The sequence below is a fragment of the Bufo gargarizans genome, chromosome 2, assembly GCF_014858855.1.
Source record: "Bufo gargarizans isolate SCDJY-AF-19 chromosome 2, ASM1485885v1, whole genome shotgun sequence".
In the NCBI taxonomy this organism is placed as follows: domain Eukaryota; kingdom Metazoa; phylum Chordata; class Amphibia; order Anura; family Bufonidae; genus Bufo; species Bufo gargarizans.
Window position 1 is genome coordinate 645,484,894 of NC_058081.1, and position 24,690 is coordinate 645,509,583.

The window sequence follows — 24,690 nt, forward strand, 5'->3', positions numbered from 1 at the left end:
AACAAACAAAAAAAAAAGTATATATTTCCGCTAACTTGGGCCAAAAAAATGTCTGAATGGAGCCTTACAGGGGGGGTGATCAATGACAGGGGGGTGATCAATGACAGGGGGGTGATCACCCATATACACTCCCTGATCACCCCCCTGTCAGGCTCCATTCAGACGTCCGTATGATTTTTACGGATACATGGATCGGATCCGCAAAACACATGCGGACGTCTGAATGGAGCCTTACAGGGGGGTGATCAATGACAGGGGGGTGATCAATGACAAGGGGTGATCAGGGAGTGTATATGGGTGATCACCCCCTTGTCATTGATCACCCCACTGTAAGGCTCCATTCAGACGTCCGCATGTGTTTTGCGGATCCGATCCATGTATCCATGGATCCGTAAAAATCATGCGGACGTCTGAATGGAGCCTTACAGGGGGGTGATCAATGACAAGGGGGTGATCACCCATATACACTCCCTGATCACCCCGTCATTGATCACCCCCCTGTAAGGCTCCATTCAGACGTCCGCATGTGTTTTGCGGATCCGATCCATGTATCCGTAAAAATCATGCAGACGTCTGAATGGAGCCTTACAGGGGGGTGATCAATGACAGGGGGTGATCAGGGAGTGTATATGGGTGATCACCCCCTTGTCATTGATCACCCCCCTGTAAGGCTCCATTCAGACGTCCGCATGATTTTTACGGATCCATGGATACATGGATCGGATCCGCAAAACACATGCGGACGTCTGAATGGAGCCTTACAGGGGGTGATCAATGACAGGGGGTGATCAGGGAGTGTATATGGGTGATCACCCCTCTGTCATTGATCACCCCCCTGTAAGGCTCCATTCAGACGTCCGCATGTGTTTTGCGGATCCGATCCATGTATCCATGGATCCGTAAAAATCATGCGGACGTCTGAATGGAGCCTTACAGGGGGGTGATCACTGACAGGGGGTGATCAGGGAGTGTATATGGGTGATCACCCCCTTGTCATTGATCACCCCCCTGTAAGACTCCATTCAGACGTCCGCATGTGTTTTGCGGATCCGATCCATGTATCCATGGATCCGTAAAAATCATGCGGACGTCTGAATGGAGCCTTACAGGGGGGTGATCAATGACAGGGGGTGATCAGGGAGTGTATATGGGTGATCACCCCTCTGTCATTGATCACCCCCCTGTAAGGCTCCATTCAGACGTCCGCATGTGTTTTGCGGATCCGATCCATGTATCCATGGATCCGTAAAAATCATACGGACGATTGAATGGAGCCTTACAGGGGGGTGATCAATGACAGGGGGGTGATCAATGACAGGGAAGTGATCAGGAAGTCTATATGGGGTGATCAGTGGTTCATAAAGGGTTAATAAGTGACAGGGGGGGGGGGGGGTGTAGTGTAGTGTAGTGTAGTGGTGTTTGGTGCTACTTTAGTGAGCTGCCTGAGTCCTCTGGTGGTCGATCCAAACAAAAGGGACCACCAGAGGACCAGGTAGCAGGTATATTAGACGCTGTTATCAAAACAGCGTCTAATATACCTGTTAGGGGTTAAAAAAATCACATCTCCAGCATGCCAGCGAACGATCGCCGCTGGCAGGCTGGAGATCCACTCGCTTACCTTCCGTTCCTGTGAGCGTGCGCACGTTCACAGGAAATCTCGGCTCTCGCGGGAGGACGCGTATATGCGTCCATCCAGAAGAGCAGGGCCGCTGGCAGGACGCAATCCTGCGTACGGCGGTCCGGAGAAGGTTAAAGGGGTTGTCCCACGAAAAATAGTCTACCGTTTTGAAACAAGCAACTGGATCTGATTTCTTTTGTAATTGCATGTAATTAAAAATTTAGCATAGCCAGTGAGTTATTCAATAAAATGTATCTGTATAGCGCCACCTTCTGTTTCTTTGTCCTGCTCACTGAGAAGGCCGCATATGCTCAGTTTCATCCTTAACTGCCTCCTGAGCTGTGATAGGGAGAGCTGGGACACGCCCCCTAGCTGCAGCAGAAAAGACACGCCCCTTGAGTGGTCAGCTTGATACAAATCTAGCAGAGCAATAAATGGGGAGATCTCTGGATCCATGTGAGGTACAGGGCTGGTTCTAGGTTGTCATGTACTATGTGATGTCTGATTATCATTTTTTACATTAGTCATAGGATAACCCCTTTAGCACAACAAGCTATGCTGATTCTGAGTTAGGGAGACAGCATAGCTTGTTGTGCCACGCTGTTTCAGTAGCTCTCATGTACGGTCAGGCTCGGACTGGCCCACAGGGGTACAGGCGAATCCCCCGGTGGACCCCTGAGGAAGGTTGGCCCCTAGTCTCTCACTTCCTGCACAAGTGGTACATAACACAGTAGACTTTATACTGTACTAAATACATATATTCAATGTGCAGCACCTCAACCAGCCTATGTTCATACATAAAAACTTGTTAGATAATTTATTATATTTGAATGTATCCGTACTGTGGGCCCCCAAAATACATTTTACTGGTGGGCCCTAGGTACCCCAGACCAACACTGTGTACGGAAATGACAGCTATGGAAACAGCAGAGCGCTGGATCCGGGAGGTGGTCGGAACTGTGTCTCATCTCACCTTAGCATGAGATGCAGCGTCCATGACTGAATCACTAAAGGTTTGACTCCGATCGTGTACGGTCAGTTACTGAACAAGCATATCCTGGGTCAGAAGATGTTAGAACATCCTAGTGGATACCTGATGTAGGAGATATATCTACTGATACCTGGGATTGGCTTGGCTGCTTTGTCAGATCCAGCAACTGTCAATAAGCCCAGCATACCGCGTATCTCAACTATATCTGTTGTTACATAGAATTTACCTAATTCCAGTTTTTCTGTACAAGATAGGCGTATGAGAAATTACTCAATGTGTGAGATGTGCTGAATCCCCGACGGACATACTGCCCAAGGTTATCAGTCTTTTGGGCAGCAGTCTTGACAAGGCTTAGGGTCTATGAGCTGTCAATACCTAGTAATCCTCTGACTTGAGTCTTTGGGTAAGTTAATGCCCTTTCTCTGCAGGAAGGCGATAAATTAGCAACAGCAAAGATATTTACCAATACCAATCTAGAAAACTGATAGCATCTCATTAAGAGGATCACAAGTTTGATCCGGTTGGAAAAAAGAATACCTCTTAAAAGAGGGACACACAAAAAAATAAATTACTCTATGGCATACATGGGTAGAATATCACAGGTTGGCAGACTTATGCACCACATTGTTAAAGCAATATGACAAAACTCAATAAAAATTATCTAATTAAAATAAAAAAAAGGGTGCTGGAGGTCCGACCCTCGTCAATTTGATACTGATGACCTATCATAAAGACAGGTCATCAATAAGTCCCAAAAAACGCATTTAACTTCCATTGATTTTTATAAAGGGTGACCATGCCTTCACAGCCACATCTCTGCTAGGAACAGGACTTGGGACACTCATGATTCTGTGTTTACACTGATGTCCAATAATCAGACATTTGAGGCACATCTAGTCGATATAGTGAGAATTCCAATAATATAGAATTCCTGAAACTAAAGTACTGAATTATCCAATATTCTGGACAATGGAAAAACTGCATAATCCACCAGAAAGTTGGGCAGTCGAGCTAGACTCAATAGAATAAGAAATATGCATCCAATTACTGTAATTACCTAATAAGCACCCATTCAGGGGCTTACATTAACTATGAGCTATCTATTGGGTAAGAAAATGTCTGAATATGGATGTGGTGACAATGTGGTGCATCTAGGGCTGTAGCATCTGACCAATACTATCCTTTTTTTTTATCAGAAACCACCAGTCTGCCTGGCATTTTTATGATAATCTGGTATTGGGATTACATGGATTACTGGACCATCAGATGTCAGATTAAAGGGGTTGTCTCACCTCGAATATTGATGGCCAATGGCTAGTATATATCACCAAAGTCACATAGGTGCAGGACCCACAACTTTCTCTAGAACAGAGCACCCAAAGTTCAGGAGAGCATAACTCACATGCACGGCCGCCCTCCATTCATTTCTATGAGGACCGCCCTCAGCTATTTTCGGTAGTACCATAGAAATGAGTGGAGAACGCACCGCTTCATTCACTTCTATGGAACTGCTGGAAACATTGCTCAGCTACTTTCGGCACTCCCACAGAAATGAATGGAAGGCAGTCCCTTATGTGTGGAGGGTTCTCCTGAACTTTGGCAGCTCCGTTCTAGAGATATTGTGCGGAGGTGTCCCTACAGGTGGGACCCGCACCTATCTGACATTGGTGACATATACTAGCAAAATGCCATCAATGTTTGAGGTGAGACAACCCCTTTAATGGAACATGATGAAGGTATATCTTTAAGCATCGTTATACTAGCTCACCTTGATTCTTTTGCAGTGATTCAAAGAAATCACTACGGGTAAAATGTGGTTCCTCCTGACTGCTCACACTAGCAGAGCTGGACATTGGATGCGAAGACGCTGGTTCTGAGCACTGGAACTCCTTGCGTCCAGCAAGATCACTGCTATTCAATGAGTAGAGTTTAATATCTTTGATCTCGACATGTAACCTGTCACTTCTTGATTGCTCTTCATCTGACACAAAATTCTGAATAAATATTTGCCCTAAATGGCCAACCAGAAGCTCTGGACTTCCAGGGCTGCGAGGTATCGACACAACTGGAGACTCAATGTTAATATTTAAGATAAGCTTTACTGTGTCCGTTTTTACGTTGATAGGACAGAAGCCATCGTATTCATCCGTCTCATACTGCATGGAGTCCCGATGTTTACGGGGGGTTTCAAATAACGAAACCATCTCACTGTACTCTGCTGTTTTGGTGGCGAGAACAGAAGACACTTTGGAGGCAGCGGTCTTCAGCATGTTACGAAAATTATCTTCTAGCTCATCCATGGATAAGGTCAGCTCTTTTAGAAACTTAGCTGAATGGTTATAGTGTAAAGAAGCCATTTTAAGGTTCAGGGCAAACTCTTCTTTGGACTGCTCAATAAATGTAAAACTTAAGGCCTCCATTGGAACATAGTTTTCATCTCTTCTCACAAAAAAGCCTTCAAAGCAATCGGCATCACTTCCTTGATTCTCATAAGCTGCTGTATTGCCTATACTGATCACATACTGAGTTTTAGAGGACTCCTGTGCTAGGTCCATTAGCTGGAGGCAACCAAGAGAACCGTTGACAGAAAATCGACTTCCCAAAGACACATTTACCTTAGTCCCACCTATGCTGGCGGTTGCAATTTTCCTCCCACTACTATTAGCATCAGGCAGGGTGACCGTCCTGAAGAGGAGAATGTTTAACCTATTAATGTCAATGGCTACTTGGGTGTTCTGTTCATAAGTTGACTGGTAAGACTCTTGCTTGCTATAATCAGTCTCAAAGTCAACTTTTAATGGCTGAGGACTATCATCAATGTTCTCTCGGGGGAAAGACTTCTGCAGAAAAGCTATAAGTTCTACCATTGTTTCGGGGTTAAGGATGATGTCAAGATTGTTAACCTGTACCGTCATCACTTGCAAGGAGCTGTCTAAATTCATTGATGGACACTCTGAGCTCACAAACTGGTATTCAATCTTGATAAGAGATTCCTGATCTTTTAAGCTGACGTTTTCGAGCGAGTTATATTGATTTTGGTTCATGTACGAATGAGATGGCGAAAAGTCGTTGGTTTCAGACACTGGAGACTGTGCTCGGCTTTCACGTAGACTTCCGGTCGGGGCATCTAAACACAGGTTTTTATGAGAAGCCATCAGAAGATCGAAGTCAGAACCGTAAGTTTGCATAGTGTCCACCATGAGGAGACCATGGACAGTAAGAGAAACCTCTGCATCATAAGGTCTCTTTACAAAATGTGCATTAGAACCAAAGACTTTAAGGAGTGAAATATAGCGGCCACAACTTTCTACACCGAGCTGCATGTAATTAATTTTGAACTCTGCTAAAAGAAGCTTCGACTCCACAAGAACTTCTCTGGTGTGCTGCTCTAGAGTGACAATGCTCTGGGTCAGGTTCCTGACAGAGTCCTGCATCCTTTCATAGTTCTCAGTGTCAATAAAGATCTTCTCCTTTCTAAGAAGCATATTATCTGCTGTCCTGCTCTCAGAACTGGACAAGCTTGTAATGCATTTTCTTAAAGCGAATATCTTGTCCTCGTTGATATGTATTTTCAGATCTGGCAGGGTGCCAGAAAGCACAGCGCCAGGATACTGTGGATCTGAGGTGTAGATCAGTCTGCGCTCAAGTTGTAAATGGACATTGAACTTTTCCACAACGTGGGTTGGCCCAACTTCATTGTCTTGAATGTGTTTCCAATTGTCTTTCACATGTCCAACCATGATCTGCAAGTCCTTAAAAGACAGAGAGTATTTTTCATACATCTTATTACTTAGTAAATAGGCTTCTAACTGCTCTTCAGACAGCTGGGTTCCACTGCTGCTAGATGTGTCCATCCCAGCTTTGACATCCATCTCTGGTGGAGGACTGTTAGTAGGTGTTGCTAAAGGGGTTTTGTACTCATCATCGCTCAATTCGTTTGTTTCTGCAGAGAACTGATCTAAAACTTTTCGGTTGTGATGGTCTGAAAGAAAAAAAAAATTTGTGCTATGTTCTTTTGCACAGATATCCAAACACATAACTTATCTATGAAAATGGCCTCTACATAACTTCTGCGATCAACCACCAGGTATAGGGCATATTAGGACTGCCATCAAAAATGCCAGTGTTAATAAATGTGCCCCATAGTCTTTAAAGAGGGTTGTCCCACCATGAACATTTATCACCTATCCACAGTATAGGTTATAAGTATCTGACGTCTGGGGACCACAATCACTAGAGCAGAGACACCCGATCACACTGTTCTTTCTTACTGCATAACTGTATTGAGTAGGAGTTTGAATGGAGCAGTGTCACGCATGCGCCTTACCACTCTATTTAATGTCAATGTGACTGACAGATGTCCAAGTAAAGTACCCAACAGCACTGCACATGTGTGACCTTTGCTCCAATCAAACTTCTCCTCACTGTGGTAATGCAGTGAAAAGAAATGGGGAGTTTGGAAACCTGTTCTACCACAGAGAACTGAGCCATAAGATATTAATCCTGTGGATAGTTGAGAAGTGTCTTTCATGGGACAACTGCTTTAAAACATGATGCATTAACACTTTCATAAACTGACAGGTTCTCGTGTTTGTTACCTTGAGAATTGGTCAGTAAGATTCTTCCTAAGTCCACCACTACTAGAACTGGATCCTTGCTCAAGAAGTCATCTGGGAAGATGACATGAGGGGCACAGATATCAAGACGTAAAGTCCACCGCCTACTGTTTTCCTGAGAAGTCAGAAATAAAAGAAGTAAAAAAAAATAGAACAGCATTCTTATTTCATGTTTACAGATGACCAACAAATCCTTAAAGGGAGTCTGTCACCACATTTGAGCATATTAGACTGATCAAATAGCGTTATATGTGCCACCGAGAACTTAAAAACGGTACCTTTGTTGTATCTAATGGATTTTTCTTTCAGCCAAAAATGAACTTTTAAAATTCTGTAAATGCGCCCTCTCAAGTGCCCAGGGCGGCGTCTCAATCGTCCGAGCCCCAGGCAGTACCTCCTCAACGGCTCATAACCCCGCCCTCCGTGTGCTTTACTCTCCTCCTCCTCTCTCCTTTTCCACTGGGCCCACTATTGACCGCGCAGCCGCAGTGGAAAAGCAGAGAGGAGGAGAGTAAACGGGCGGGCAGAGGCACACTGAGGGCGGGGTTATGAGCCATTGAGGAGGTGCTGCCTGGGGCTCGGACGATTGAGACGCCGCCCTGGGCACTTGAGAGGGCGCATTTACAGAATCTTAAAAGTTCATTTTTGGCTGAAAGAAAAATCCATTAGATACAACAAAGGTACCGTTTTTAAGTTCTCGTGGCACATATAACGCTATTTGATCAGTCTAATATGCTCAAATGTGGTGACAGACTCTCTTTAAAGGGGTTGTCTCCCATAATTTATTATATTATGTAAAGGATGGTAATGTAATCCACTTACTAATGTATTGTGATTATCCATATTGCTTCCTTTGCTGGCTGGATTAATTTTTCTATCACATTATACACTGCACGTTACTATGGTTCTGCCCACCCTACAATCCAGCAGTGGTGGTCGTGTACAGGAAAAAGCTGTAGACTATACGCACTCAACGGTCCTGGCCACCAGCGAGGTGCTTTTACCTGTAGTGTGCAAGCACGACTACTAATGATGGTGGTTGTAACCATGGAAGCAAGCAGTGTATAATGTGATGGGAAAATGAATCCAGCCAGCAAAGGAAGCAATATGGATAATAACAATTAGGGGTGCACCGAAATTCCGGCGGCCGAAAATATCGGCTGAAAATGGGCCTAATCCATTTCGGCCGATATTGGTACATATCGGCAGAAAATATGGTTGGTTATATACAGGGCTTTTTTTCTGGCGGAACGCACCGGAACGGCGTTCCGCCACCTTTTGACATCGCAGCCTGCCATGCTCCAGCATCGCAGGCTGCGATGTACCAGCGGGGAGGGACTGGGAGGAGGAGCTGGGGGCCGGTGCGTTCACTGTGCTCCGGCCCCCAGCTCCAGTAGTTATAAAATGTGTACAATTAATAAGGATTCTATTCATCAGGCCCCCTCTGCAGTAGAACATTCAATATAGCCACATCCTACTCACAGGGCTGTTATCTTAATGCTGGCCGGCCGGGCAGACGAGCGGCAGCGTCACGACTGACGTCATGTGCCCGGCCTACTTTCTGAATGAAGGAGGCGGCGCAGGCATGTGACGTCAGTCGTGACGCTGCCGCTCGTCTGCCCGGCCGGCCAGCATTAAGATAACAGCCCTGTGAGTAGGATGTGGCTATATTGAATGTTCTACTGCAGAGGGGGCCTCATGAATAGAATCCTTATTAATTGTACACATTTTATAACTAGTGAAAAACAGGAGTTTGAGCAGCTCTCACCTGCCAAGGATTCCACTACTATAGCGCGGACCAGCTCCTCCACCCGAAACAGGAGAAATAGGTATGAGAACGAAAAAAGGAATGGTAGGTCCAGCTTGTATTCGTGGAAGTCCAAAGCTTTATTCAATATTCAATAAAAATCCAGGTACAGGAATGCAGGTCTACATGTTTCAGGCACAATCAAATCCTAGCCCTTATTCATGACATGTTCCAGCACACTGCAGAAAGTTTTTATAGAGAGGAGGGAGGGACCGACTTTCTCACCTGAATTAATCAGGCTGAAGTTCAACCACTCCCAACCCATCTATAAAACAACACTCCATTAAAAGCATACCATACATTTATGTGATGTATAAAAACATAAGAGAAAAACAGTTATAATAACGGAACTGGGAAAGGAAAATAAAAAAGAGATGGAGGAAAACTGTATGATCAATAATCAAAAATCAAAAGATCAATATTGTAGGATGAGGTCAAGTTTTTTATTCAGACCATGAGGTTGGCGACTTCCTAACTGGAAAATCCAGTAGGATTCTCTGTTCAAAAGTTTACGTTTTCTGTCGCCACCTCTTAAGGGTTTTTTAACTTTTTCTATACCTTGTGCTGACATATATGAGACATCCCCACCATGCACTGTGGCAAAGTGGAGACTTGCCGCAGAAACATTACGATTGGCATGGTGCGGTATGTCTGATATATGTTTCCTAATGCGAGTTTTTTATGGCATTTGTTGTGCATCCTATGTATTGCAACTTGCATTTAGTGCATGTTATGCAGTAAATGGCAAAGGTGGTATTACAATTGAGAAATGAATGAATCTTGAAAGTCTGTCCATTGACAGTAGATTCAAAATTCTGGCTGATTTTCATGTATTTGCAACAAATACAAATGGAATGACCACATTTGTAGTTCCCTTTTGTAGATAACCAAGTACTCTGAATAGAGTGAGATTTATCATTTCTAAAAAGGGAAGGACTTACTGAGCTAGCTATGGTAGGTGCTTTTTTAGCTGCACATTTTACACCCTTTTGTGCCATAGCTGCCCATGCCTTGTCGCAAGCCAGAACCGGAAAGTGTTTTTTTACAATATTACAGATTTGAGTATATTCCCTGCTGTATTGTGTTACAAAGATATTTTTTCTTTCGTAATTCAGTGTCTCTCTGGTATTGTAGCTAGATTGTTTTACATTTTATAACTAGTCTGTACTGGAGCAGCAATTGGGGGGGGGGGGGTCTGTGGATGGCACTGTTATGGGGTGGGTGGGGGTCTGTGGATGGCACTGTTATGGGGTGGGTGGGGGTCTGTGGATGGCACTGTTATGAGGTGGGGGGGTCTGTGGATGGCACTGTTATGGGGTGGGGGGTCTGTGGATGGCACTGTTATGGGGTGGGGGGTCTGTGGATGGCACTGTTATGGGGTGGGGGATCTGTGGATGGCACTGTTATGGGGTGGGTGGGGGTCTGTGGATGGCACTGTTATAAAATCATTAAAAAAAAGTATTTTAAAAGTATTTGGGCAAAAAGGCAGTTTCGGTTTTCGGTCAAGGGCATCCTGAATTTTCGGTTTCGGTTTCGGACCAGAATTTTCATTTCGGTGCACCCCTAATAACAATACATTACTAAGTGCCTTGTAATAACTTTCACTACATACTAAGTGTTATTTGCTGAAGAGAGACTATGATTTTGCACTATGGTCTAATAAAATAAAAACCACAACCCTGGATTTGTTAGGAAACACTTACAATAAATTCCCCGACCAGTAAGCGATCAATCGTTTGTCGAATTTCAGCTTTTGTTTGCATTTTTAACTTATTGTATTGTCTTCTAGCAGCTTCGGCCACTCTAAGCTCCAGCTCTGACTGGTACCCAAACCCTGAAAGAGAAAAATAACTCACTATGTACAGTATGTAAAATCAGTGTTCATCACTGATCACTATCAAATAGTATAGCGTCTACCACTGCAATCTATGCAGAGCCTCTCTCCAACTAGTATTATGAGAGACAGAGAAAGCAGGAGAAAGAGAGAGGGAGCTGGAGAGCGTGAGGAGAGAGCAAGAGATAGAGTCAGAGAGACAGAGTGCAAGGGATGGATAGACAGCATGAGATTGAGACCAAGAGATGAAGACATTGGAAGATAGAGCGAGAGAAAAGAGAGAATGAGATCAAGAGATGGACACAAAAAGGGATAAAGAGACTGAGTAACGGAGAGAAATAGGGAGTGAGAGATAGAGAGCAAGAGATAGAGAGTGTAAAAGTTGGAGAGCGAGAAATAGAGAGAGCAAACGATAGAAAATGAGAAATATGAACAGACAAAGTGGGGGAAAGCAAGTGCACCAGAGTGAGAGACAAAAAGAAATAGTGATGGATATAGTGTTAGGCATAAAGGGAGACAGTGCCAGAGTGAGATATAGCGAACATAACAGAGTGGGAAATAGAGAGCAAGGAACAGAGAGAGTGAGGAAAAGAGAGAGTGGAGGATAAAGAAAGCAAAGGATAGAGATAGAAACAGAGGGAGAGAGAGAGTTGTAGAAAGAGAGATCAAGGGATAGAGAGAGGGATAGACAGAGCTAAAGAGAGACAGAGCAAGAGATGAAGACAATGAAAGATGTATAGAGTGGGAGAAAGAGCGAGTGAGCTACATAGAGAGGGGGATAGCAAAAGCATTGGAAAGAAAGAGCGCCAGAGTGAGAGACCCAGATCAAGAGATGAAGAGAGCGTGAGGGATAGACAATTGAAGGATAGATGGTGAGAGACACAGAGTGAGAGAGAGTGAGTTCAAGAGATTGAGAGATAAAGGCAAATATGGAGAGGGATAAAGACAGCAAGGAACAGAGAGGGAGCCAATGAAAATGTGAAAGATGGACAGAATGGGAGATACAGAGAGATGGGAAAAGAGAGTGAAGAACAAATAAAGCATATGCAGAGTGAGAGAGAGCAATAGATGGAGACAGTGTGAAATAGACAGTGAGGGATAGAAAAAAATAGACAGAGAGCGCCAGAGTGGGAGATAGAGAGCTAGAGATGAAGACAGAGTGGGAGATAGAGAGCTAGAGATGAAGACAGAGTGGGAGATAGAGATCTAGAGATGAAGACAGAGTGAGAGATAGAGAGCTAGAGAGGAAGACAGAGTGAGAGATAGAGAGCTAGAGATGAAGACAGAGTGAGAGATAGAGAGCTAGAGATGAAGACAAAGAGAGCTAGAGATGAAGACAGAGTGGGAGATAGAGAGCTAGAGAGGAAGACAGAGTGAGAGATAGAGAGCTAGAGATGAAGACAGAGTGAGAGATAGAGAGCTAGAGATGAAGACAAAGAGAGCTAGAGATGAAGACAGAGTGGGAGATAGAGAGCTAGAGAGGAAGACAGAGTGAGAGATAGAGAGCTAGAGATGAAGACAGAGTGAGAGATAGAGAGCTAGAGATGAAGACAAAGAGAGCTAGAGATGAAGACAGAGTGGGAGATAGAGAGCTAGAGATGAAGACAGAGTGAGAGATAGAGAGCTAGAGATGAAGACAAAGAGAGCTAGAGATGAAGACAGAGTGGGAGATAGAGAGCTAGAGATGAAGATAGAGTGGGAGATAGAGAGCTAGAGATGAAGACAGAGTGGGAGATAGAGAGCTAGAGATGAAGACAGAGTGGGAGATAGAGAGCTAGAGATGAAGACAGAGTGGGAGATAGAGAGCTAGAGATAAAGACAGAGTGGAAGATAGAGAGCTAGAGATGAAGACAGAGTGGGAGATAGAGAGCTAGAGAGGAAGACAGAGTGAGAGCTAGAGAGCTAGAGATGAAGACAAAGAGAGCTAGAGATGAAGACAGAGTGGGAGATAGAGACGTGCAGAACATTTGTTCAATAGAGCTGATGGCTAGCAAACATCCACTATGAATACATCCCAGTAACATGGATGAGGATTAGTTCTGGACCAGGATTGGAGGAAACACAAAAATTCATCATATCACGGCTGAAACAAGCAGGAGTGTGTTACCTGAGCTATGAACTTTCCCTTGGTAAAAGAAGTCAGCCACTTTGGTGATTGCTTGAGGGTTATAGATAATATTCAGCGGTCTCGTGCTAACTTCAAGCCGCCGCTCAAGGACACTGTGAACTGGATTTCTTTCATACAACATTTTAAATACAGGGTCTTCTCCAGTGGTAGCTGTGGAAAAAACAGGTATGAAATGGGAAAAAAGTGAAATAATGGTTTAAACAAACTTGTTTACAGAGTACACCTTCTAAGGCTACTTTCACACTTGCGGCAGAGGATTCCGGCAGGCAAACTGATGGCAAATGCATTGAATACCGGATCCGTCTCTCTGGTGTCATCTGGAAAAATGGATCCAGTATTAATTATTTTTGCATTTTTAAAGGTCTGCGAATGTGCAGACCGGAAAGCCGGATGCATTTTGCTGGAACACTTAATGCCGGATCCGACACTAATACACTTCAATATAAATTAATGCCGGATCCGGCATTCCGGCAAGTGTTCAGTATTTTTGGCCGGAGAGAAAAATGCAGCATGCTGCGGTATTTTCTCCGTCCAAAAAACGGAAGAGGGACAGAACTGATGCATCCTAAATGGGTTTCTCTCCATTCAGAATGCAGTAGGATAAAACTGATCAGTTCTTTTCTGGTATTGAGCTCCTGTGACGGAACTCAATGCCAGAAAACAAAACCGCTAGTGTGAAAGTACCCTAATACACTTACCTTACCATTTCCATTCTGCCCCTCTCCGCTGCTCTCTACTTGTACTCAGTTTTCAGTGATACACAACGCTCATAGCTGTAAGGGTGGGTTCACATCACATTTTTTGCCTCCGTTTGACGTATACATTACAAAAAAACAAATAGGATACAAAAACACAGGACACCATGTTCTTGTATCTCGCACAATCCAGTAAAAAATAAAAAAAAGTATACCTTTTTTTTTTTTTTTTTTTAACAATGGAACTCTACAGTGAACGGATGCCACTGTATGGCATCAGTCTGAGGCATTTGTTTAACAAATACATTTTTTGTATAAGTCAAACGGGTGGGAAAAACGTGATGTGACCTGCTATTAATTTGAAAGTACAACTATGACTCCCAAAACAAAGACGACTAGGGGCCACAGAACAGGAATCAAAGAGATTCAGTAAAGTGAGTATAGTAAAAAAAAAATATATATTTTACATTTTCTGGAAGCTGATACAACACTACGAACATACTCCCCCTACAGTCTTCGAAATCTGCTTCACACATCGGACTTGCAGATGTTACTAGTTTCTATGACATCTGCCAAAAATCTGATTGACTCTAGTAAGGGGGAACGACTAAGATTTCTTAACCTAGTTGCTAACTAAATGCCAGTTTAGTCCCATTCACTTTGTCCTGTGAAGTGCATCTATGAACAAACCCTTCAGCTATACCAGAGACATTGGGGCACATTTACTGGCTTCTTACGTCGGTCTTAGTTTGCCCCTCTGCGAGATGTGAGCTGCAGTAAGAGAGACACAGACACATGCTGCCTATAGACTTCTATGGCGAGGGAGGTGAGAGGAGACGTGAGCTGCTAGAGGAAGGAAAAAAGCATTTTCCTCTGATCCCATATACCACAGAGCTTCTTATATTCACCTGTACTACTGATTTAGGATAGGTACAGTGACCAATAAAAAAAGAATACCCCTTTGAAGCCAGCCCTACAACCTGTGAAGGAACTTACAATTGCTGGGGCTAAGCACGTCTGCGGATGCCATGAATACACTGGACTGCTGGGACCACGCCACTTCCTTTTGCTAAAAGAGAAAGAGCTATCAATGTTTAATGCATTAAGATCAAAATACATACAAATATTACTTACAGATAAAAATAACAGACATGATAGACATAACCTCCATTCACAGCAGTTACAATTACCAGCAATTCTTTATTTCAATGAGTATGCCTGATGACACTAAATATGAAGAAAGTTTCACATGACTGAACGGCACGGTCTGCTATAGACAACTCATCCCCTAACTCTCTATTACAATGGCTGATCAGAATGAGCATTTACAATATGATCCCCCTCATATTAGCTGCTGGCAGGACTTATCAAACTAGACAATCCGGTTAAAGGCAATGTGAATGTTTCGAATATTTTGTCCCCAGGCAAAAAATCAGGACAAGGTGGCGCTTTCCGCCTTCCTGAGCCAACTAGAGAGGTAGCAGTGGAGGTGTAGGAGAACATGTCCTAGACATGATGTACAGGAACAGTACAATGATGCACCCAAAAAGACATACGAACACCAAATTACCTACAGCATTAGGGTAGACCAGTTCAGGAAAAATGGTTCCTTGTGTTGCCAAGTCTCTGAGGAACAATCCGCCTAGCTGAACCAATAAAAGTGATGAATGTCTACGAGGCAAAGACTCCGCTCTGACCGCCATGCCTTCATAAGAAAAGTAAAAAGGAGTCTATGTCAAAGCAATAGCACACGTTACATAGTAAATATGGGACGTATAAACCTCTTAAAAGGATTTTACATCTTACACTGTGAAGGCATATTGCTAGGATATGTGGTCGTCCAACTTCTGGGTACCTCGTCGATCCTGAGACTGAAAGGCTAGCTGTCCTGATTTAGCGCTGCACCCCTTCTATGTCTTCTCTGTACACTGCACCCGGTCAACCAGTTCCATTTCCTGTGAAGGGGACAGCGCATACAGCTGCAAAATAGTCCTCTAAACCCTTCATTCTCAAGATTCGTGAGGGTCCCGTATCCTAGCGGTATGTCACTTGACAAGATGTGAATAACCCTTTAAAAGGTATGCAAATCTTACACCAGTAAAAACCAAAACGAAACTTTCCATTATTCTGTTGGAAGTATACCAATCAAGAGAATCACAACGAAAACAACAAAGGGTTGCAGTCTAAAATATATATAGTAAGCTGCGAGAGCTCCGCAGCTTAATAGAAAGGAGGGACCGTGACTACTATAACCACACTGCTATTTGATTTTATATTTTAGATAACATTTATAATTGTTCTTTGATTTTATAACTGTATTGTTCTTATATTGCTACTTGGCACATCCCTGTCAGTATATGAGAGTGTATTATTGTATACATGAGTGGCCAAATACCAGGCACGATTTTATAAGTTAGAAATAAATAAGATTTTGTTAACTTCTTGTGAGCTGGCCTTTCTTTGTATATTTTTTCTGTCTAGCTATTGGATGGTAGCAGGCCGTGCTCCATTTTGGTGAGCTTCCCACAACTGTTTTGTGTACACTTGTTTTTGATTAAAAAAAGGTTAAAGAGGACCTTTCACCGCACCTGACTTGTCTGTTTTAATAGCTCCATGCATTCCCCATGTAATACCAGTTCTGGAACATCTATTCTTATGCCTCTATGTTGTGCTATTCCTCTATTATTTCTACTAGAAGTTATGACTGAATTGCTAGCAGTCTGCAGTAAGGGTACAGAGGGGAGGTAACAAGTTGGGGGTGTGAACCTGCACAGTCTGAAAATGGCAGCACTGATTGGATAGAGTGAGTCTGTGCAGGTTCACACCCCCCAACTTGTTACCTCCCCTTTGTGCCCTTACTGCAGACTGCTAGCAATTCACTCATAACTTCTAGCTGAAATAATACAGGAATGGCACAACATAGAGACATAAGAATAGATGCTCCAGAACTGTTATTACATGGGGAATGCATAAAGCTATTAAAACAAGCATGTCAGGAGCGGTGAAAGGTCCTCTTTAAACAAAAAATAAAAAAGGCACGTGACTATGGCTGTTATAGGTCATGGCACTTTGTATTACAGAATGTTTACAAGTCTAGCAGAATCTGGGCAGAGACTGCACAACACTCCCAAAATGTGTCAATCACTGAGCAGGAAAATAATCTCACAATACAAACAAGTAAACTAAAATTAAATACATATCCCCTTGAAATCAAAAACTCAGCCCAAGCTGTTACCTACTGACAAGTTTTAGTCAGTCTTCTCTTTAAGGAAAGCTGGGATGACTCCAGCATTTCCAGACTTCTGAAGGGAAAATGGAAAAGCTATGCAGTAATGGTGACGGATACGTATTTTTTGTGTCTGTTAAATGTATAACAAAGACACACCCTTACGTGCCCGATCCAGCACTTCTGTTGTGTTCATTGTTCTGCTCATCTAACAGAGAAGAACAACAGAAATGAATAGTGGTGGTGCAAATGTGCCCTAATAGGTGGGTATGCAAGGGGACCATTACTAGTCTAAATAACATCAAGCAATTATAGTCAAGTAATAAAGTCCAGTCCAATTTTAATGGATCTTCCCTGTACTTTATCACTTAGCTATAATGGCCGGCCTGCATTCACTACAGACATCACAGTGTCATGTATGTAGTGCAGTGCATAATGCATGTAGTGCAGTGTGTGTGTGTGTGTGTGTGTGTGTGCAATGCATGTAGCGCAGTGTGTGCAATGCATGTAGCGCAGTGTGTGCAATGCATGTAGCGCAGTGTGTGCAATGCATGTAGCGCAGTGTGTGCAATGCATGTAGCGCAGTGTGTGCAATGCATGTAGCGCAGTGTGTGCAATGCATGTAGCGCAGTGTGTGCAATGCATGTAGCGCAGTGTGTGCAATGCATGTAGCGCAGTGTGTGCAATGCATGTAGCGCAGTGTGTGCAATGCATGTAGCGCAGTGTGTGCAATGCATGTAGCGCAGTGTGTGCAATGCATGTAGCGCAGTGTGTGCAATGCTTGTAGCGCAGTGTGTGCAATGCTTGTAGCGCAGTGTGTGCAATGCTTGTAGCGCAGTGTGTGCAATGCTTGTAGCGCAGTGTGTGCAATGCATGTAGCGCAGTGTGTGCAATGCATGTAGCGCAGTGTGTGCAATGCATGTAGCGCAGTGTGTGCAATGCATGTAGCGCAGTGTGTGTAATGCATTACACACCCTGCGCTACATGCATTACACACTGCGCTACATGAATTACACACACTGCGCTACATGCATTACACACACTGCGCTACATGCATTACACACACTGCGCTACATGCATTGCACACACTGCGCTACATGCATTGCACACACTGCGCTACAAGCATTGCACACACTGCGCTACAAGCATTGCACACACTGCGCTACATGCATTACACACACTGCGCTACATGCATTACACACACTGCGCTACATACATGACACTGATGTCTGTAGTGAATGCAGGCCGGCCATTATAGCTAAGTGATAAAGTGTGTGTAATGCATGTAGCGCAGGGTGTGTAATGCATGTAGCGCAGGGTGTGTAATGCATGTAGCGCAGTGTGTGTAATGCATGTAGCGCAGTGTGTGTAATGCATGTAGCGCAGTGTGTGTAATGCATGTAGCGCAGTGTGTGTAATGCATGTAGCGCAGTGTGTGTAATGCATGTAGCGCAGGGTGTGTAATGCATGTAGCGCAGGGTGTGTAATGCATGTAGCGCAGGGTGTGTAATGCATGTAGCGCAGTGTGTGTAATGCATGTAGCGCAGTGTGTGTAATGCATGTAGCGCAGTGTGTGTAATGCATGTAGCGCAGTGTGTGTAATGCATGTAGCGCAGTGTGTGTAATGCATGTAGCGCCGTGTGTGTAATGCATGTAGCGCCGTGTGTGTAATGCATGTAGCGCAGTGTGTGTAATGCATGTAGCGCAGTGTGTGTAATGCATGTAGCGCAGTGTGTGTAATGCATGTAGCGCAGTGTGTGTAATGCATTGCACACACTGCGCTACATGCATTGCGCACACTGCGCTACATGCATTGCGCACACTGCGCTACATGCATTGCGCACACTGCGCTACATGCATTGCGCACACTGCGCTACATGCATTGCGCACACTGCGCTACATGCATTGCGCACACTGCGCTACATGCATTGCGCACACTGCGCTACATGCATTGCACACACTGCGCTACATGCATTGCACACACTGCGCTACATGCATTGCACACACTGCGCTACATGCATTGCACACACTGCGCTACATGCATTGCACACACTGCGCTACATGCATTGCACACACTGCGCTACATGCATTGCACACACTGCGCTACATGCATTGCACACACTGCGCTACATGCATTGCACACACTGCGCTACATGCATTGCACACACTGCGCTACATGCATTGCACACACTGCGCTACATGCATTGCACACACTGCGCTACATGCATTACACACACACTGCGCTACATGCATTACACACACACTGCCCTACATGCATTACGCACTGCACTACATACATGACACTGTGATGTCTGTAGTGAATGCAGGCCGGCCATTATAGCTAAGTGACAAAGTGTGTGTAATGCATGTAGCGCAGGGTGTGTGATGCATGTGGCGCAGGGTGTGTGATGCATGTGGCGCAGGGTGTGTGATGCATGTGGCGCAGGGTGTGTGATGCATGTGGCGCAGGGTGTGTGATGCATGTGGCGCAGGGTTTGTGATGCATGTGGCGCAGGGTGTGTGATGCATGTGGCGCAGGGTGTGTGATGCATGTGGCGCAGGGTGTGTGATGCATGTGGCGCAGGGTGTGTGATGCATGTGGCGCAGGGTGTGTGATGCATGTGGCGCAGGGTGTGTGATGCATGTGGCGCAGGGTGTGTGATGCATGTGGCGCAGGGTGTGTGATGCATGTGGCGCAGGGTGTGTGATGCATGTGGCGCAGGGTGTGTGATGCATGTGGCGCAGGGTGTGTGATGCATGTGGCGCAGGGTGTGTGATGCATGTGGCGCAGGGTGTGTGATGCATGTGGTGCAGTGTGTGCGATGTATGTGGTGCAGTGTGTGCGATGTATGTGGTGCAGTGTAGGGTTGTTGCGATTCCAAAATTTTGATTAGATTTCGATACCATAAAAAAGAATTGCGATACTCGACACCATTCAATACCACGTGAAAAAAATAAACAACCAAAAAAGCCAAGTGCATTCCGCATTTAAAAAAAACTGAAAATTGCGCAGTTTTATAAAAAAAAATATTCTGTTCCGGCGTTCACCGCATAGATTTTTTTAAAATATTTTATTAGTTTGGACTTTTTGGGCGTGGCGATATGTTTATTTATTGTTTATATATTTTATATGTAAAATTGGGAAAGGGGGTGATTTATACTTAATATTTAGGTGTTTTTTTTTACTTTTTTTTTATTTTTTACTTATTTAATTATTTATACTTTTGATTTAATAACTATTTCCCCCTAGCACCTAGGATCTTGTTATCCCTTGTCCTATTCACCCTAATACAGCTCTATTAGTGTGAATAGGATCTCACACTGTCCCTGCTGCCCTGTGCATAGTGCACACATCATCAGGGATGTTACCATGGCAGCCAGGGATTCCGAAGCGTCCTGGCTGCCATGGTAACCGATCGAGCCCCAGGATTACACTGCTGGGGCTCCGATCAGAAGCTGCCACTGCCGTCAATGAGAGGGGAACGGGACCCTGTGGCCACTAGGGGGGTGGAGGGGGGCGGGCGCACTGCGCCACCAATGATAATTAACCTTTAATACAGGAAGCGGGAAACGGCAGCAGATCAGCGGCATTAACTGCCGCTGATTGCAGCTCCCTGTCAGAGGCAGGGTGCCGACACCTGCCTCCAGTATTAAAAGTTAAAGACGACCTTTCATGGGTCCGGACTTTGTTAAGTTAGCAGGCTACATAGAGCGGCGCCCAGGGATCTCCCTGCACCTACTATCATACCTGTGGCGCCGCTGTGTTGCCCGCTGTGGCCCAGTTACCGTCTCCTGCTCCGTATGCTAATTACTACTATCAGAGCAAAGGGGAGGAGACATCAGCCTTTCTCCTGGGCGTTCCTTCTCCCTTCTGCGCTGCGATTGGACAGTGCTAAAGTCAGGGAGAAGGAACGCCCAGGAGAGAAGCTGATGTCTCCTCCCCATTTCTCCGATAGTAGTAATTAGCATAGGAGAGATCCCTGGGCGCCGCTGACAGCAGCGTGCTCATGTTCTGTGATACTAGACTGCGCAGCCCAGTATCGAAAAAAATGGAAATCCCAGTATCGTACTGATACCGGGACAAAAGTATCGCTTGGGTATAGAAATTTCGATACCAGCAACAACCCTAGTGCAGTGAGTGATGTATGTAGTGCAGTGTGGGTGTATGCAGTGTGGGATGTACTGTCTGTAGTGCAGTGTGGGATGTACTGTCTGTAGTGCAGTGTGGGATGTACTGTCTGTAGTGCAGTGTGGGATGTACTGTCTGTAGTGCAGTGTGGGATGTACTGTCTGTAGTGCAGTGTGGGATGTACTGTCTGTAGTGCAGTGTGGGATGTACTGTCTGTAGTGCAGTGTGGGATGTACTGTCTGTAGTGCAGTGTGGGATGTACTGTCTGTAGTGCAGTGTGGGATGTACTGTCTGTAGTGCAGTGTGGGATGTACTGTCTGTAGTGCAGTGTGGGATGTACTGTCTGTAGTGCAGTGTGGGATGTACTGTATGTCGTGCATTGTGGGATGTACTGTATGTCGTGCAGTGTGGGATGTACTGTATGTCGTGCATTGTGGGATGTACTGTATGTAGTGCAGTGTGGGATGTACTGTATGTAGTGCAGTGTGTATGTAGTGCAGTGTGGGGTGTATGTAGTGCAGTGTGGGATGTACTGTATCTAGTGCAGTGTGGGATGTACTGCAGTGTGGGATGTATGCAGTGCAGTGTGGGATGTACTGTATGTAGTGCAGTGTGGGGTGTATGCAGTGCAGTGTGGTATGTACTGTATGTAGTGCAGTGTGGGATGTACTGTATGTAGTGCAGTGTGGGATGTATGCAGTGCAGTGTGGGATGTACTAATGTAGTGCAGTGTGGGGTGTATGTAGTGCAGTGTGGGATGTACTGTATGTAGTGCAGTGTGGGATGTATGCAGTGCAGTGTGGGATGTACTGTATGTAGTGCAGTGTGGGGTGTATGCAGTGCAGTGTGGTATGTACGGTATGTAGTGCAGTGTGGGGTGTACTGTATGTAGTGCAGTGTGTGATGATCACACACTGCACTACACACATCGATACATTACACGCTGTCTCCTTGTTCTGCACCGGATGTCCGGGCTGTAGTTTTCCACCACTCCTCAGCTCCACCGCCGCCATGTTCTCTGGTGTCCTTGGGCACAGCACATCAATTCCCCTACTTTCCTGAGCACAGCGCCTGCCCGGGAGCTATCCCCTCCTCCTTACAGCTCCCACCAGCATCCCCTACTGCAGGACACTATTGCTCCGACAGCCCACACAAACCAACCAATAACAAAGATCCTTGCTGTACGGTGCCCTGCGCTGATGAATCATAGAGAAAAGTCTAAGGCGTACAAGTACCAGTTTTCTCAGAAAGGAAAAGTACCTGAAAAGGAGTCTATGACGCTTGTACAGATGTTATTGCGACTGCTGCCATTCAGTATTTCACAGGCTCTCTCCATCGTTGGGCGACGGAAGCAAGACTGGTAGGCTCTCTATGAATGAGCATTAGAAGAACTGGCAAGCTCTCTCTATGTGTGGGCAGTGGAATGGGACGGGCAGGCTCTCCCTATGGGAAAGTGGTTGAAGCAGGACTAGCAAGCACTCGCTATAGGTGGACAGTTGAACAGCACTGGCAAGCTCTCTCTATGGTTGGGTGTTGGGAAGAAGTGTCAGGCTCTCGCAAGGGGTGGATGATGGAAGCAGGACTGGCAGGCTCTCCCTATGGGTGGATGGAGGATGGCAGGCTCTCTCTAGGGGTGGATGGAGGATGCAGGACTGGCAGGCTCTCGTTATGGGTGGGAGGTGGATGCACAATGGCAGGCTCTCTCTAGGGGTGGATGGTGGATGCAGGATGGCAGGCTCTCTCTAGGTGTGGATGGTGAAACCAGGACTGGCAGGCTCTCTCTAGGGGTGGATGGTGGAACCAGGACTGGCAGGCTCTCGTTATGCGTGGACAGTGGAAGCAGGATGGCAGGCTCTCTCTAGGGGTGGGAGGTGGATGCATGATGGCAAGCTCTCTTTAGGGGTGGATGCAGGATGGCAGGCTCTCTAGGTGTGGACAGGAGAAGCAGGATTCTCTCTATGGGTAGGTGGTAGAAATAGGACTGGCAGGCTATCTCAAGGGGTGGGTGGTGGAAGCAGAACTGGCAGGCTCTCTGTATAAGTGTGTGTTGGAAGCAGGCTTTCTATAGGAGTGTATGGTAGAAGTAAGACTGACAGGGGCGGGCCTGACAGTACATGGAGTGAGTCCCAGAAGCTCCTGCCACGATCCTGTTAATTAGCCTGTCCCAGCTGATAATACCGCTGTTGAATCACGCTTATCGCTACCTCCAGCAGGGTAGAGGTGCGGACCACGTAATTCAGTTACTATAATGCCAAAGAAACCCCGCTGAAGACAGAGCGGAAGGAGCGGGCCCAACATGGTGCCGGGGAGGAGGAGGATAGAAGCCTGCTGGCTGCAGCGCGCCAGGAGATAGCGGCGTGACTTGAGAGGTTTGCTCACAAATCTCAAAAGGGTATTCAGGAGAGCTGGGGAGGCTCAAAGGGGGCCCAATCTGCCTCAGATGACAATAAAAACTCCTCAGACAAGGACCATCAGGATCAGGGGTTACAGACTGCTCACAGCCAGCGCAACAGCAAAAATCATAAGGAACAAAGTCAGAGGGGGTGAAAAAGCAGAGCCTACCTTGAAAGATGTAGTAGCAGCAATAGCAAGCTGCAACTCCACACTCAAAAGTCTGAATATTCAATTTGGGAGCCTTAAAGAGGACCTTAGGCATGACTCCCACTAAATTTATTGAAAAGCGGCTAGCTGAAAAGTTCCAAGATAAAAGGTCTCTCCTCTCTACAGGTGAAACTCGAAAAATTAGAATATTGTGCAAAGTTCATTTATTTCAGTAATGCAACTTAAAAGGTGAAACTAACATATGAGACTCATTACATGCAAAGCGAGATATTCCAAGCCTTTATTTGCTATAATTTGGATGATTATGGCTTACAGCTTATGAAAACCCCAAAGTCACATTCTCAGGGGGTAAGGATTAATTAGCTGACTGGAGTGTGACACTTTGAGCCGAGAATATTGAACCTTTTCACAATATTCTAATTTCAAGTTCCATTAATGCAACTCCTTTTAGGTTGCATTATTGAAATAAAAGAACTTTTGCATGATATTCTACTTTTTCGAGTTTCACCTGAATATGCAATTGACCTAGACCGCTACCGCCTGGTCGCCCACCTCGCTCGATCCTTGCAAAAGATTCTACAATACAAAGATAGAGACACTATACTAAAGAAATCCCGGGATCACCCTGGCTCACGATCAATGGGATAAAGATCTCTATCTCTATATTACCCGATTATTCCTCTGAAGTACAGAAAAAGAGAGCTCGCTTTGTGGAAGACTTTGTGGATTGCAAGTACAATATTCTATGATGTTTCCAGCCAAGATGAGGGTAGTAGCTTTAAAATCGATGCCATTTTTTGAAGACCCGGCACTAAAATGGCTGGAAAAGAATGAACGAACCAAAATTTGGACACTTGAAGTATTTACCTATTGTGTGGATTAAATCTAAACCTACTGTTGGGGGTTAAATCTCCTGAAGTGGCAGTTGTGGACTAAGAATGGACTTCTTGGGCGCGTTGCTGGGGATGGTTCACTAAAGGAGCGCGAGTAATGAAAGTTATCTGCACTCTGGTGCTGGTCTTTTGCTTGCAACTGAGCTGGACTGGAGTATGTTGCAGAAAATGTTGGGCTAGGTCTTTTTTGT

At 45.1% G+C, this 24,690-nt stretch overlaps 1 protein-coding gene across 1 annotated transcript in view; it reads right to left on the bottom strand.

The window, feature by feature from the left end:
- VPS13D (vacuolar protein sorting 13 homolog D) overlaps positions 1–24,690 on the bottom strand; it is a 302,704-nt gene that overhangs the window by 221,072 nt on the left and 56,942 nt on the right. The window contains 6 exon segments of the mRNA XM_044282181.1: positions 4,378–6,591; positions 7,208–7,340; positions 10,736–10,866; positions 12,974–13,144; positions 14,686–14,758; positions 15,264–15,394. Coding sequence (XP_044138116.1) covers positions 4,378–6,591; positions 7,208–7,340; positions 10,736–10,866; positions 12,974–13,144; positions 14,686–14,758; positions 15,264–15,394 — 2,853 coding nt within the window.